Raw genomic sequence first — 14,473 nt, 5'->3', positions numbered from 1 at the left:
AAAGGCCCCCCACCGCTTGCATCCCACCTGGAAAGAACAAGAAGACGCTCCCAGAACGACCTTTGAAGAGAAGTGCCTGTCACAACTGCAAGGAGGGATGCAGAACAAACTCACGTGGGGGATATTCTCTGCTCTGCCCTGCAGACCCTTGTGCTGGGGTCAAAACTCAGCCTCTCTGCTTCCCTCTCCTGAGGGACTTGTTCTTAGACATCCCTTTCCCCTCCCGGCCATTCCCAAGCCTGGACCCGGCTCTCAGCCCCTCTCTGGCTCAGAGCCCTCAACTTCTCTTGCAGAGAGCTGGGCCTGTCAACCCAGCTGCCAAAAGCACGGCCCTTGGGCTGCCTCGGAGGTTCCTGCAGTCGCCCCAGGCCCTGCCCAAGGCCCTCCCATCAGGGGCTGGGCCCTGGGGGCCGGGGGAGAACCCACCCGCGGCTTGGCCCTTCTTGCCCAGCCCTGCTCTGGCCCAGCCTCCTCCCCCTGCACACTCCCCACTGCCACAGCCTGCGCTGGGGCAGCATTTCCTTCCTGGGCCCTTTCCAGCTGCCCCCATGGGGACACTTCCATTTTCTGGGCCAGGCCCCAGAGGCAATCCCAGCCAGTCCTGCCCCTCGTCCCCAGCCCGGCTCACTGACTCCTGGGGGCCCCTGGAAGCCAAGAGCCAAAGGCCGACCCCCCCAGAGTGCAGCCCCACCATCGGCACTGGGGCCCCAGGGCTTCCCTTTCCCAAGCAGCCCCTGCAAAGCCTTGTCAGAGAGAAAACTGGGTGACCCGAGTGCTGGATGCTTTTAGGAAAGAGGTCTGAACATTTCTTGACTAATGGAGGGGGGTGACTTTTTTGTTCTTGACCTTTCCAGTTCTCCATTTGGGGGCAGGATGTCCTCTGGGCCAATGTTTTGTTCCCTTTGCAGTGAGTGCAGCCTCAGAGGGCTGAGCCCTCTCTGGCTGGGCTTGGCCTCTCCTGCAGAGACTCAGGCCTGGCTGGGCTGCCCCAGGCAGACGCTGCAGGAAGAAGAGCTCAGGCCGCCTGGCTCTGGTGTCCCTGGGGCTCAGCCTGTGCCCCATTGCTGGGCAGGGGCTGAGCCCCACCTCTGCCTGGGGGCCTTGGCCAAAGGGCTGCCAAGGAAGAGGCCCAGGAGCCTTGGGGCCTGCCCAGCTTTCCTCCTCCCTGGGGGCTCTCAGTCCTCCCCTGACACCGTGTGGGCCCAAGGCCTTGCTGGCTTCGGGCTCACGGCCCGCCGGCACCATCCCAGCGGCCTGACCCCCCTCCTTCCCCTCTCTCCAGCCTCTCCTGCCTTTTCTGGCAAGGGGCCATCCAAGGCAAACCCCGGTTCTCAGCAATGGCACCTGTGGCACGGCTGCAAGGCTCCAGTGGGCCAGGCAAGAGCAGGAGCACCGAGAGCCTGAGGAGCCAGGAGATGCCCTGGCTGGGCATGGTGCTGCTGCGGGACGAGCTGACACCTCTGCACAGTCTCTGCCCGTCCCTGCCAGCCGACTTCTGCCCAGGCTCTGGGCACGGGGACGCAGCACTGACACTTTTCAGCCCCTGCCCTGTTCCACAGAGGCTGTGATGTCACAAGGCCCTTGCCTGGCAGCCAGGAGATGGGCAAGGTAAGGCAAGGACGGAGCCTCTGAGCCACCAGCACGCTGTCCCCAAAGGCTGGGGTGGCACAGAAGCCCAGAGTCCCTGAGCTTGGCAGAGACTTGTGAGATCAACCGGCGTCCAGCCTACGCCCCATGCCCAGCACGTCAAGCAGATCACGGCACTCAGTGCCCTGGCCAGTCTTTGCTTAAACACCTCCAGGGACGGTGACTCCACCACCTCCCTGGGCAGCCCAAAAAGCTCTGAGGCATCACACCTCTTCTTTTACAGTTCTATCACAACTTTTTATAAGTCAATCATATTATATTGTAGAGCTCCATTTCTATGTTGGTTATGTACACCTTTTATATATCTTTATATACCTTTTATATACCTTTATATACCTTTTATAAACCTTTTAATGCCTTAATAAAATCCCAGGGATCTTATTTGGAACTCCCCGGATCCAGGGACTGAGAGGATCTCCCTGAATAACACTTTCAGTGGGCACTGGAATCCTCAGGGTCCTGGAACCTCTGGAGTATCAACAGCTTTGTCCCTCCACAGGGGTCCCAATTTGTTTCTAATTGTTCAAGAATACAAAATAAACCAAATACGAGTTTCCAAATCCAAATCAACTTATAAGTCCAGAAATCACAAGTAATATCCAAAATACCAGAAATGATTTCTTCAAGATTCTTTCTTTGCAACCTGATTTACCCATAATACATAAAAATAAATCAAATACCTGTTTCCAAAACCAAATAAACCAAATACCAGTTCCAGAACCAAATAAACCAGTGAGTCCAGACTCCCAAATTAATATCCAAAATCATGGCTGGGCTTTGCAAAGGTAGATGTGGGAAGGGCTCTCCCCACATTTGCTGCAAGCACATTGATGGCTAAAGAGGCCAATACGAGATAGACACGTCCAGTTGCAAAAGGCAGAGCAGAAGGACTCCTTGGATGGGATGGACAGGACACGGTTCTTTCTGCGTTGTCTTTTCTCCTCGATGCTGATCCTGCTGCGTTCTCAAAGGAAGCAGCAGCGTTAGAGATGGGGTGTCTCCAGACCTCCCGACTGGAGGCCAGAGTAGACCAGTGATGGAGATCAATATGGCCAAGGCTGAGATGTTGTTTCAGGCAGTCCTTGTATCTCCTCTTCGGGGCTCCTCTCTTGCGGCAGCCGGTGGCAAGTTCACCACAGAGGACGATCTTAGGGAGGGGGTGGTTGGTCCTTCATCCTGGAGACGTGCCCTGCCCAGCACAGCTGTGTTCTCAGCAACATGGCCTCAATGCTTGTGACTGCTGCCTGTTCTAGAACAGATGGATTGGTCACATCATCTGAGCAGTGGATGTTTAGGATTGTACGGAGGCAGCGTTGATGGAAGCGTTCCAGGAGTCGCAGGTGGTGGCTGTAGATGACCCAGGATTCGGACCCATATAAGAGAGTAGACAGCACAATGGCTCTGTAAACACCAATCTTTGTGCTTTTCTTCAAGTGTTTATTACACCAAACTCTTTTATGGAGTTTTCCAAAAGCTCTCTATGCCTTTGCTAACCTGTTGTCCATCTCTCCATCAATCTCACCATCCGAGGAGATGAGGCTGCCTAGGTAATTAAACTGCTGGACTGATTTGAACTCTGGCCAATGGTGATGTGGGGATGATGGGGGACTTCCTGAGGTGCAGGTTGATGGAGAACTTCTGTTTTCTTTAAGCTGACTTCCAGCCCAAAGAGCTCAGCAGCCTCAGCACAGCAGGATGTTAAACGCTGCAGAGCTGCTTCTGTGTGAGCGACGAGGGCGGCGTCATCAGCATAAAGCAGCTCCTGGACAAGATGGTTTAAGGTCTTGGTGTGGGCCTTCAGCTGCCTTAGGATGAAAGGGCTTCCATCAGTACGGTATCGGATGTAGATCCCGTCCTGATCATCGAGGTCTGCCGTGGCCCTTTGGAGCATCCTGCTGGAAAAGACTGTGAATAGGGTTGGTACGAGAACGCAGCCTTGTTTCACACCATTGGTTATTAGAAAGGGCTCAGAAAGTGCATTGCCATATCTGACTTGGCCGTGCTGATCCTCATGGAGTGAGATGATCATTTTCAGGAACTTGGGGGGACAACCTAAACGTTCCAAAATCTGCCACAGACCTTTCCTGCTCACAGTATCGAAAGCCTTGGTGAGGTCAACAAAGGTTCCATAGAGACCTTTGTTCTGTTCCCTGTACTTCTCTTGCAGTTGTCTGAGAACAAATCCCATGTCTGTGGTGCTCCTGTTGGCTCTGAAACCACATTGGCTTTCAGGAAGAATTCCTTCTGCTATAGCGGATTTTAGTCTGTTCAAAAGTATTCTTGCCAGGATCTTGCCAGCAATGGAGAGCAGAGTAATACCCCGGTAGTTTGAGCAGTCTGATTTATCTCCCTTCTTCTCATACAAGGTGATGATGACTGCATCACCAAAGTCTGATGGTATAACCCCCAACTAACTCACCCTGGGGTGTCATTCCTTTTGACTCAGTCATTAACCCAGCTCAGGTTAATGTCTTTCTCCCCCTTAACCCTCTGAGGGTCGGCTTGACTCTCTCCTGGAAAAGCCTTTCAACAGGTCCAGGTACCAGAGAACCTTTCAACAGGTCCAGGCTACACCAGAAAGCCTTTCAACAGGTCTGATGTGCCTGGATCACACCAGGAGGAGAAAAATTATCACTATAATTTCACAACGTGGGAATGGTCACCATTTGACTCACCCTCAGTGCCAGTTTTGGACTACACCGATTACTCCACCACATCCAAAAGATCCTTGTCCCTGACGCAAAAAATGTTACAACCCACCCCAGAAAAGGGGGAGGGTAACCCAGGTTCTTATTAATGAATCCCTTGGGGTGGATTAGAGTGAAACGACACTGAATAATTGGTGTTTGAAAACTTACATATGCAGGGTTTATTTTAGAACAATTTTGTTTCAAAGGTAAACAGGTACGTTGCCATTTTGGGTGTTATCCTCTGCATCTCTCATCTACAGCAATATGGCATAAAGAGAACCTTTGGGGAAAATGCATAAGGGAGAGAAAGGAAAGACAGGAGAAGGGTAAGGGAGAGGAAGGGAAAGAAAAGTTGAGAGTGGACAGATGTCCATAGTCACTGCCCATGGGGTCCAGCGATGGAACTTGGGAGTTGCAGCTCCCATGTCTGACAGTTGAAGTGGTGGCCTTGATCCACTGGGGGTGAAGGAGGGAAGCCCCCACACTCAGGGAAGTTATGAGTTATTATATCCATGGACAGTGTCCTGGGCCATGCCACGAACCCCCAACATCTCCCAGGCCTGCCCAGAGTTCCCGTGAGGGGCAGGGAAAAGGCTTTTTCCCACCTTCCAAGGTTGGCAGAGGGGGGATGGGCTTTGATGGGCCATGCCATGAACCCCCAACACCTCAGACAGCCCAGTGCAGAGTTCCCATGAGGGGCCTGGTAAACTCGGCTCTTCTCTCCTTTCCAGGGCTTGACACCTTCAGCAGCACTGGAGGGGGAGATGGGCCCAGCTGCCCATCAGAGGGATAATGCCAAAGTCCTGCAAAAGCCACCAAAAGCCTCCTGGCAATCCCAGAATGCAGAAATCATTGACTGTTTCAGTCTCTGACAGGTTCACACAGGAAAAAGCAGGAAGTTGATCCATCGGGAAGAGCCGCAGGGGGGCCGGGGTGGGTGGGAGCAGCGGGATGAGCTCTGCCAGCAGCTCCTGCCTTTCCACAGGGAGAGGGAAGGGGCCGATCCAGCTCCAGGATCGCTCAGGACGTGATTCCTGCTGGGATGAGAGCGGGGAAAGGAGTCACCATGTCCCTGCTCCCATCCCAGGGGATGGAGCCGGCTGGGGAGCCCAGGGAGAGTAGGAACTGCTTTGGATTCCCTCCTGATCCTGCTCTGTCCATCCCACCCCAATCCCACTCCATCCATCCCACGCCAATCCCACTCCAGAATCCAGCCCTGATCCCAGTCCACAATTCCACCTGATCCCACTCTGGAATCCTGCCCTGAGCTGCAATCCCCTTCCAATCCCGCTCCAACCATTAGGCCCCCATTCCCCTCTGGAATCCCGGCATCCATCCTGGGATCCCTGCACAGAGGATCTGGATCCACACACGCTGCTGGGACTCACTGGTGGGCGCGGGGTCGTATCCATTCCCCTCCCTCTTCCCTATGGAAAGAAAGTGGGATCAGCACCCGTGGCACAGGATCCCCGGAATGCTGCCGGGCGGATCCGTGCCCCTTCCCGACCCCCATCCCGGGAGTTACCGGATCGGAGCTTCCAGACACCGACTCCCACGAGGCCGATGATGATGATGATGATGGCAGCGATGATGGACACAGCCACCAACACCGGGCTGGAATTCCCGACAGATTCTGGCTCTGGGAAGGGCAGGAGGGGCAGGAGGGGGAGGGTTACCCCCATCCCGCTGCTCCACACTCCCAAATTCCTCCTTCCCAAACCCCCAGTTCCCACATTGCCCGTTCCCAGCCTCACCCCAGGCGAAGATCCCGGGCTCCGGCATTCCGGCGTGCTCCACCCGGCACCGGTACTGCTCCCGCTCCCCCGGCAGCGCCTCGATCCTGGCCCAGCTGTGGAAGGTGCCGTCGCTGTTGGGAACGATCTCGCCCCACTCCGTCTCCTGATCCCGCAGTTCATCCCCCTTCAGCCAGTTGATCCCGATTATCCCGGGGTAGAATCCGTACGCGCGGCAGGACAACGTCAGGATCCCGTGTTCCTCTTTCCCGGACACGTGGACATCAGGGGGATCTGGAATGGGATAATGGTGAGATCAATCCACGGAATTTCCATGGGAATGGGATGGCAATGAGATCCATCCACAGAATTCCCACTGGAGTGGGACAACAGTGGGATCCATGCATGGAATTCCCATGGTAGTTGGATGACTCAGATTCATCCATGGAATTCCCATGGGAATTCCCATGTTCCTCAGTTCCACCCTCCCAAATCCCACATTCCCATGGGAATTCTGTCTCCCTCACCTTTGCGCTCCAGCGCCTCCCGCCCGTATTCGATGTATATTCGGAGGTCTTCCCCACAGCTCTGTGCCAGGTCGAGCTGAAAAGCCTCGTACCCGTTGGATTTCCAGCGCTTCTCGGTGATCCGGGCAACTCCATCGGCTGCCACAAAGGTCCCGGTCTCCGGGGAGAAGGAGATGAAATCCCGCCCGTCAATGCCGTACCGATGGGATCCACGGACGCTCCCGTCGGACAGGAGGTCACAGCCACAAACCCGCTGCCACGTGTGGAGACCTGGGGGGTGGGATCGGATCCATGGAGACCCTGGAATTGTGTTCCAGCCCCACGGAGCCCCATTGCAGCCCTATGGAGCCCCAGAGTCCAATGGAGACCCACAGAGCCTCATCCCAGATCACACCTTGGATCCATATCCAAGCACCTTGGAGCACCTTGGATCCACATCCCAGCCCCACAGATCCCCCCATTCCCCGGCTCCCCCCACTCACCCCCACTCCAGTTGTACAGGCCCCCCACTCTCTCCAGGTCAGCAGCAGCCATGAGCCCAATCCTCTCACTGATCTGGGTCTCTCCATCCCAATATCCCGGCTCAACCTCGGCCGCCATCCACGGCGTCAGCGGCTCCATCCGGCCCCGCTCGCTGTTGTAGCGCTCGAAGGGGATCCCGTCCAGGTATCCAATCTCCACGTACTGAGGGATCCCCGGGCTGGGCTCTGACACCGCCACATTCAGGAAATGCAGGGAGTGGAGAACTGGGGGGACACGGAGATTTGGGGGGGTTGAGGGCATCCAAGGGGCAAGGAAAGGGGGAACTGGGAGAGCTGGGAGAGCCGGGAAGGGGATTTTGGGATCCCAGGGCCAAGGGAAGGAGAATGTAGGGACTGGGAGAGGTGGGATGGGGCATCCAGGGGTTTTTGTGCCCAGGAAAGGGGGGTCCAGGGGGCCCCATTGTTGAAGAAAATGGGGTCTAGGGTCTGGGAAAGGCAGGAAGGGGGGGTCAAGGGGGTCTCAGGGTCAAGGAAAAGGGGGTCTGGGATAGGTAGGACCCCCCTGCAGGAAGCACAGGGAGTGGAGAACTGGGGGGGTTACAGAGATTGGAGGGTTTGGGGGGTCCAAGGGTCAAGGGAGTGGAACTGGGAGAGCTGAGAGAGCTGGGAAGGGTCCAACGTTCAAGGAAAGGTGGGGCTGGGACTGGGAGAGGAGGGATAGGGGATCCAGGGGGGTCCCTGTGCCCAGGAAAGGGGGGTCCAGTGGTCCCCGGTGTTGAGGAAAGTGGGGGCTGAGGTCTGGGAAAGGCAGGAATGGGGGTCCAAGGGGTCCCAGGGTCAAGGAAAAGGGAGGATGAGGGGGCTGGCAGAGGCAGGATTGGCAGGAAAAGGGGCACAGAGGGGTATTTGTTGAGAATAAGGGGGTTCAGAGGGGTCCTGGTGCCGGGGATGGGGCTTCAGGGGGGTCCCAGTGCAGGGTAAGGCGGTTCAGGGGGGTCCCAGTGCCCAGAATGGGGGTCCAGGGGTGTCCCTGTTTTGGATAAGGGGGTGCAGTGGGATCCCTGTGCCTGCAATGGGGGTTCAGGGTGGTTTCCAGTTCCCAGGAATGGGTGTCCAGGGGCGTCTCTGTGTCCAGGAATGGGGGTTCAGGGGGTCCTAGTGTCAGGTAAGGGGCTTTAGGGGGGTCCCAGCACTGCAGGAGGGGGTGCAGGGGGGTCTAAGCGCCCAGGAATGGAGGTGGGGAGGGATTCCCGTGCCAGGGAATGGGGGTTCAGTGGGTCTCAGAGCCCAAGAATGGGTGTTCAGGGGGTCCAAGTACTCAGGAATGGGGCTCCAGAGGTGTTCCTGTGCCCAGGAATGGAGGTTGAAGGGGATTCCCGTACCCGGGAATGGGTGTTCAGGAGGGTCTCGGTGCCCAGGAATGGAAACTGGGGGGGTCCCGGTGCCGGATAAGGAGGTTTAAGGGGGTTCTGGTGCAGAGGGAGAGGGTGCAGGGGGGTCCCGGTGCCCGGAAATGGAGGTTCAGGGGGGTCCCGGTGCCCAGGAAAGGGGGGTCCACTGGTCCCCGGTGTTGAGGAAAGTGAGGGCTGGGCGCTGGGAAAGGCAGGAATGGGGGTCCAGGGGGTCCCAGGGTCAAGGAAAAGGGAGGATCAGGGGGCTGGGAGAGGTGGGATTGGCAGGAATAGGGGCAGGGGGGTATTTGTTGGGGATAAGGGGGTTCAGAGGGGTCCTGGAACTGAGGATGGGGCTTCAGGGGGTCCTGGTGCAGGATAAGGGGGTTCAGGGGGGTCCCAGTGTCCACGAATGGGGTTCCAGGTGTGTCCCTGTGACGGATAAAGGGGAGCAGTGGGATCCCTGTGCCCAGGATGGGGGTTCAGGGGGGTTACTGTTCCCAGGAATGGGGGGTCAGGGGGTCCTGGTGCCGGATAAGGGAGTTTTTGGGGGTCCCAGTGCTGCAGAAGAGGGTGCAGGGGGGTCCAAGTGCCCGGGAATGGAGGTGTGGGGGGTATCTCGTGCCCAGGAATGGGGGTTTAAGGGGGTCCCTGTGCCCGGGAAAGGGGGTTTAGAGGGGTCTCCTTCCCAGTGATGGAGGTTCAGGGGAGTTCCCGTGCCCAGAAATGGGTGTTCAGGGTGGTCTCGGTGCCCAGGAATGGAAATTGGGGCGTCCCAGCGCCGGATAAGGAGGTTTAAGGGGGTCCCGGTGCGGAGGGTGGGGGGGGTCCCTGTGCCCGGAAATGGAGGTTTAGGGGGGTTCCTGTGCCCGGGAATGAGGGTACAGGAGGGTCTCAGAGCCCAGGAATGGGTGTTCAGGGGGGTCTCCTTCCGGGAATGGGGTTTCGAGGGGTTCCAGTGCCCAGAATGGAGGTTCAGGGGGGTGCTAGTACTCAGAAATGGGGCTCCAGAGCGGTCTCAGTGCCCAAAAATGGAGATTCAGAGGGATTCCCCTGCACTGGAAAGGGTGTTCAGGGGGGTCTTGGTGCCCAGGAATGGAAACTGGGGGGTGCCAGTGCCAGAAAGGAGGTTTAAGGGGGTCCCGGTGTGGAGGGAGAGGGTGCGGGGGGGTCCCGGTGCCCGGAAATGGAGGTTCAGGGAAGTGCCGGTGCCCGGCAATAAAGGCTGAGGAGTTGCCCGTTCCGGGGGTCCCACTTACCCTCGGGCTGCCCCCCCGAGACCCCCAGGAGCGCCAGGAGCGCCCCCAGCCCCAGCGCTGGAGCCATCGCGCTGCTCCGCTGGCCCCGCCCACACAGCAGCGTCCGGCGCCGCTGGTTCTTCTGCACCAATGGGAACCCGACTTGGCAATGACGTCACCGGTCACTGGGCAGATCCCGGCGCCGCAGGTTGGGAGACGCGACAGTGCCCGAGGCAGCGCGGGGGAGGGGAGGGGACGGGGGAATTCCTGGGAACTGACCGGAATGTCCTTTGGGAGCCCTGCTGGGACCGCCCTGAGTCCTCCTGAGACCCTCTGCAACCCTCCGCGGCCACGTCTGGCGGGACCCCCGGGCCGGGCCGAGCTGAACTCGCGGGCCCTGCGCTTAAACTCGGCCTTAAGGCGCAGCTTTGGGGCCAAAGCGGGGGAAGCGCCGCGATCAGCGGATGCCGCGGGGGCGGGGGGCGATCTCCCTGGGCAGCCCCCACTGCCCCCCGCAGACCCTGCTCATCCCTGCCGGGAGACGCGACCCCCGGGTGAGGGGGTGCGGGGGGTCCCGGAGCTGGGGAAGGAGATGCAGGGGGGTCTCAGTGCCCGGGAACGGGGATTCAAGGGGGGCCCGGAGCGAGGGAAAGAGGAGGTGCAGGGGCTTGGAGGGGTGGGATGGGGAGTCTGGGGGGTCCCTGTGCCCAAGAAAAGGAGGTCCCAGGGGTTGCCAGTGTTGAGGAAAGGGGGCTCTGGGGGCTGGGAAAGGCGGGAAGGAGTGTCCAGGGGGTCTCAAAGTCAAGGATCTGCCCGGAGCCGAGCTGGCCAGGGAGCGCCCACCGGGGGGATTTAAGGCAGTGCCAGCGTTTCGGTCCTGTCCAGCCCAGCCGCTGTTGGCCAGGGGCCCGTGCTGGCTGCTGGCCCCGCTCCTCGCTCCGTCCCGCTCGTGTCCCACCTCCCTGCTCTGCTGCTCGGCTCGGATCCGCTCTGCTCCCCACCTGCTTCCCTCCAGCGCTGCTTCCCTGCCTGCCCGAGCCTGACTGCACCCGCTTCTCTCCCTGGGCTGGGAACCTTTTTGCACTTTCCTTTGGCAGCCTTTCCTTTTCCTCATCTCTCCCTCTTCTTCTCCCCCCCTCGCTTTTACCGTTCCTTATTGGTACCAATAAAGTCAGTTGTGTGTGTGAGACCCAACATTTGGAGGTTTGGGCCTTAATCTCGCCTTGGAAGGAATCATCTAAAAGAACCAGGTTGCAGCCCCTGTCCGGTCTGTAAAAGGGTCCCAGGGTCAGGGGAAGGGGGGGGAGGGCACTGGGAGAGGTGGGATGGAGATTCAGGGGGTCCCTGTGCCCAGGAAAAGGGGGGTCAAGGGGTGGCTGATGTTGAGGAAAATGAGGTCTGGAAAAGGCAGGAATGAGGGTCCAGGGGGTCTCATGGACAAGGAAAAGGGAGGTCTGGGAGAGGCAGGATGTCCAGGAAAGGGGGTGCAGGGGGGTGTTGGTGCAGGATAAGGGGGTTGAGGGGGGGGCCCGGTGCCCAGGAATTGCGGTCGAGGGCGTTCCCGGTGCCTGGGACCCCCCTGCAGGAAGCACAGGGAGTGGAGAACTGGGGGGGTCACAGAGATTGGAGGGTTTGGGGGGTCCAAGGGTCAGGAGAGTGGAACTGGGAGAGCTGGGAAGGGTCCAAGGTTCAAGGAAAGGCAGGGCTGGGAGTGGGAGAGGCAGAATGGGGGATCCAGGGGGTCCCTGTGCCCAGGAAAGGGGAGTCCAGTGGTCCCTTGTGTTGAGGGAAGTGGGGGCTGAGAAAGGCAGGAATGGGGGTCCAGGGGGTCTCAGGGTCAAGGAAAAGGGAGGATCAGGGGGCTGGGAGAGGCGGGATTGGCAGGAAAAGGGGCACAGAGGGTTATTTGTTGAGGATAAGGGGGTTCAGAGGGGTCCTGGTGCCAGGGATGGGGTCCCGGAGTGTTCCCGAGCCAAAGAATGGGGGTTCCGGGGGGTCCCAGTACTCAGGAATGGGGCTCCAGAGGCGTCCCTGTGGCCGGGAATGGAGGTTGAGGGAGGTTCCCATGCCCGGGAACGGGTGTTCAAGGGGGTCTCGGTGCCCAGGAATGGAAATGAGGCGGTCCCGGTGCCGCTTAGGGAGGTTTAAGGGGATCCCGGTGCTGAGGGAGAGGGTGCAGGGGGGTCCCGGTGCCCGGAAATGGAAGTTGAGGGGGGTCCCGGTGCCCAGGAGTGGGTGTTCAGGGGGGTCCCGGTGCCCAGGAATGGGTGTTCAGGGGGGTCTCCTTCCGGGAATGGGGGCTCAGGGGGTTCCCGCACTCAGCAATCGGGATTCAGGGGGTCCCAGTGCGGAGATAGAGGGTGCAGGGAGGTCCCAGTGCCTGGAAATGGAGGTTCAGGGGAGTTCCCGTGCCCAGGAATGGGTGTTCAAGGGGGTCTCGGTGCCCAGGAATGGAAATGAGGCGGTCCCGGTGCCGCATAGGGAGGTTTAAGGGGGTCCCGGTGCGGAGGGAGAGGGTGCAGGGGGGTCCCGGTGCCCGGAAATGGAGGTTCAGGGAAGTGCCGGTGCCCGGCAATAAAGGCTGAGGAGTTGCCCGTTCCGGGGGTCCCACTTACCCTCGGGCTGCCCCATCGAGACCCCCAGGAGCGCCAGGAGCGCCCCCAGCCCCAGCGCTGGAGCCATCGCGCTGCTCCGCTGGCCCCGCTGGGCGCAGTTCGGGAGACGCGGAAGCGAAAGTGGCCGAGGGAGCGCGGGGGGCGAGCACGGGGGAATTGCCGGGAATGCCCCGGGATCCCCTTTGGGACCCCTCCCGGCACCGCCCCGGGTCCCCCCGCCACCCCCGGGCCCCCTGGACGGGCCCGAGCGGCGGGACCCCCGGGCCGGGCCGAGCTGAACTCGCGGGCCCTGCGCTTAAACTCGGCCTTAAAGGCGCCGCTTTGGGGCCAAAGCGGGGGAAGCGCCGCGATCAGCGGATGCCGCGGGGGCGGGGGGCGATCTCCCTGGGCCAGTGCCCGCCCTGGGCAGCCCCCACTGCCCCCCGCAGGGGTCCCGGGGTCAAGGCAAAGGGGGGCTCCCAAAGCCCCTGCCAGGGGGGAGCGGGAGCTGGGGAAGAGCTTCGTGGGGAGAGAAAAGGGGGGGACAGCGGGATGGGGGTCCCGGGGGGGCACACACGCTCCGGGGGGGGACACACGACCCCCGGGGACCCCCCTCAGCTCCTCCCGCGGGCAGAGGCCGAGCCCCAGCCCAGGGAGACGAAGCCAAAGACGGAGCCCCGACCCCCGTCAGCATCTTGGGGGGGCGGCGTCCGGCGGCAGCTCTGGGGGGGGCGGGGGGGGGGCGGACCCAGGAAACGGCGGCGGCTGCTGGGAAGGGACCGGGATGGACTGGGATGGACTGGGACAGACTGGGATGGACTGGGACACCGGGATACAGCTGGAGCAGGACGGTGACCCCTCGAGACCAGAAATGGGGCAACGGAGATCATACTGGGAGCAATTGGGACTGTCACCAAACGGGAATAAAACTCTCTGTCACTGCAATGTCAGGATTAGAAAGCGGTTTAAATTTTTTTGTCACTGGGTGCGGGGGTGGGGGGGTCTCCTCACATCACCCCCACACTGGGCTGTCTCACACCCTGGTTTCTGTGGATGTAACTAATACATGTGCATTACACTTCCTCAAACTCATGCATATATATTAAACACTCCCACAGATTCTCTTACACTTTTGAATCAGTTTTCAGAACTCATTTACATCAGAGTAGGGGTCTCTCGAGGGTCTCTGGTGGCCCTTTGGGGAACATCCCTTCTTCACATTATCCTTCTTTGGTCACGGGCCTCAAAAAACAGTTTCTTCTTCTGGAATGCTTCCCAGCTCTGGGGGCTGGCCAAGATACTCCTTCTTATCAGTGCTGCTTTTCCCGGCATCAGACCTGGCCCCGGGGGGATCGGGGGTCGTTCCCAACCGGCTCCGCTCCGCCCTCGGGCCCCGCTGGGGCCGCCCCGCAGTTCCCACCCGGCTCCGCCGCACGGCCCGGGCCCCGCGTGTCCCGCTGCCGCCTGCCCGGCCCCGCCGAGCCCAGAAACGCCGCCAAATCGCTCAGAGGGACCAAAAACCCTTCCCGTGGGCAGCGAGGGGCGCGGGGGGTCCCTGTGAAGGCCCTTCCCCTCAGTCACTGCTGGGCACCCGCCGCCCCCGCCCCGAGCCGGGGCCCTTCCCAGCGCTCCCAGTGTGCCCAGCCAGCCCCGAGCGCCCCAGGGAGGGCTTCAGCTGGGCACGGCACACAAGGGCTGCTGGGGGTCCCACCTCACTGCGGGGCCCTTGGTTCTTCCCGGGCTGGGCAAACCCGGCGGCTGGAGTTTTGTGCCAGAACTCTGTCCCCTCCTGCGCTCGGCCCACGGGATTCGGGGCCGTTTTCCCTTTTTGGGGCAAATAAATCCGAGGTGTTGAGCACTGACAGGACGCAGCAGCCCTGCAGCCTGCGGAGCCCGGGCTGGCCTGTGCCTGGCAGAGGAACAAAGCAGCTCAGGGGCAAATGACTCCGTGGTTAATTAGCCTAATAAATTGCTCCTAATTCGAGGGCAGAGAAGTGAGGCCCTGGGGCTTCCAGGCCAATGCACACAGCTGGGAAAGCCCAGCCAGGAGCTCCACAACGCTGTATTTGTGTCTTTTTTCAGGTAGATCTGGCATTGCATTGATTGATTCTCGACATTTTATGCCTGTTTAATGATATTTTATTGATTGTCTTCGTGATGAGGATCAACAT

At 59.8% G+C, this 14,473-nt stretch overlaps 1 protein-coding gene, 1 long non-coding RNA gene and 1 pseudogene across 6 annotated transcripts; 2 read left to right on the top strand and 1 right to left on the bottom strand.

Annotated features, from left to right (window-relative positions):
* LOC127461657 (zinc finger protein 729-like) overlaps window positions 1–14,473 on the top strand; it is a 258,708-nt pseudogene that overhangs the window by 182,630 nt on the left and 61,605 nt on the right.
* LOC127461638 (class I histocompatibility antigen, F10 alpha chain-like) lies at window positions 5,089–12,695 on the bottom strand. Of its 4 annotated transcripts, none has more exons than XM_051769643.1 (7): window positions 12,324–12,695; window positions 7,080–7,343; window positions 6,598–6,867; window positions 6,092–6,364; window positions 5,863–5,976; window positions 5,726–5,764; window positions 5,089–5,374 (listed from the first exon to the last, which is right to left on the bottom strand). In XM_051769643.1, exons 1-7 carry the CDS (start codon window positions 12,388–12,390, stop codon window positions 5,358–5,360), a joined length of 1,044 nt encoding a protein of 347 aa, XP_051625603.1. In that variant the 5' UTR covers window positions 12,391–12,695; the 3' UTR covers window positions 5,089–5,357. The 4 variants fall into 4 exon arrangements, with proteins under 4 accessions (XP_051625603.1, XP_051625606.1, XP_051625604.1 ...); XM_051769646.1 differs by having other exon boundaries at window positions 5,089–5,371; XM_051769644.1 differs by lacking the exon at window positions 12,324–12,695 and adding an exon at window positions 9,730–9,828.
* On the top strand, window positions 8,302–9,811 carry LOC127461653 (uncharacterized). 2 transcript variants are annotated; one of them, XR_007900192.1, is made up of 3 exons: window positions 8,302–8,352; window positions 8,480–8,598; window positions 9,663–9,811. It is a non-coding gene; the product is annotated as an uncharacterized LOC127461653 (long non-coding RNA). The 2 variants fall into 2 exon arrangements; XR_007900193.1 differs by lacking the exon at window positions 9,663–9,811 and adding an exon at window positions 9,320–9,366.

This window comes from Manacus candei, unplaced genomic scaffold, assembly GCF_025592945.1.
Source record: "Manacus candei isolate 608988 ecotype Guabito, Panama unplaced genomic scaffold, ASM2559294v1 h1tg000110l, whole genome shotgun sequence".
NCBI classification, from domain to species: Eukaryota; Metazoa; Chordata; class Aves; order Passeriformes; family Pipridae; genus Manacus; species Manacus candei.
Note: the sequence above shows the minus strand (reverse complement) of the source record. Positions and strands in the feature narration are given on the sequence as shown.

What these genes read in the sequence shown, in the direction of transcription:
- LOC127461638 (XM_051769643.1), bottom strand. Translation starts at nt 12,390, where the DNA reads ATGGCTCCAGCGCTGGGGCTGGGGGCGCTCCTGGCGCTCCTGGGGGTC. An exon ending in GGAGGCGCTGGAGCGCAAAG is followed by an intron (nt 6,365 to 6,597) that starts GTGAGGGAGACA and finishes ATCCCATTCCAG; the next exon opens with ATCCCCCTGATGTCCACGTG. An exon ending in GCCCGGGATCTTCGCCTGGG is followed by an intron (nt 5,977 to 6,091) that starts GTGAGGCTGGGA and finishes TGCCCTTCCCAG; the next exon opens with AGCCAGAATCTGTCGGGAAT.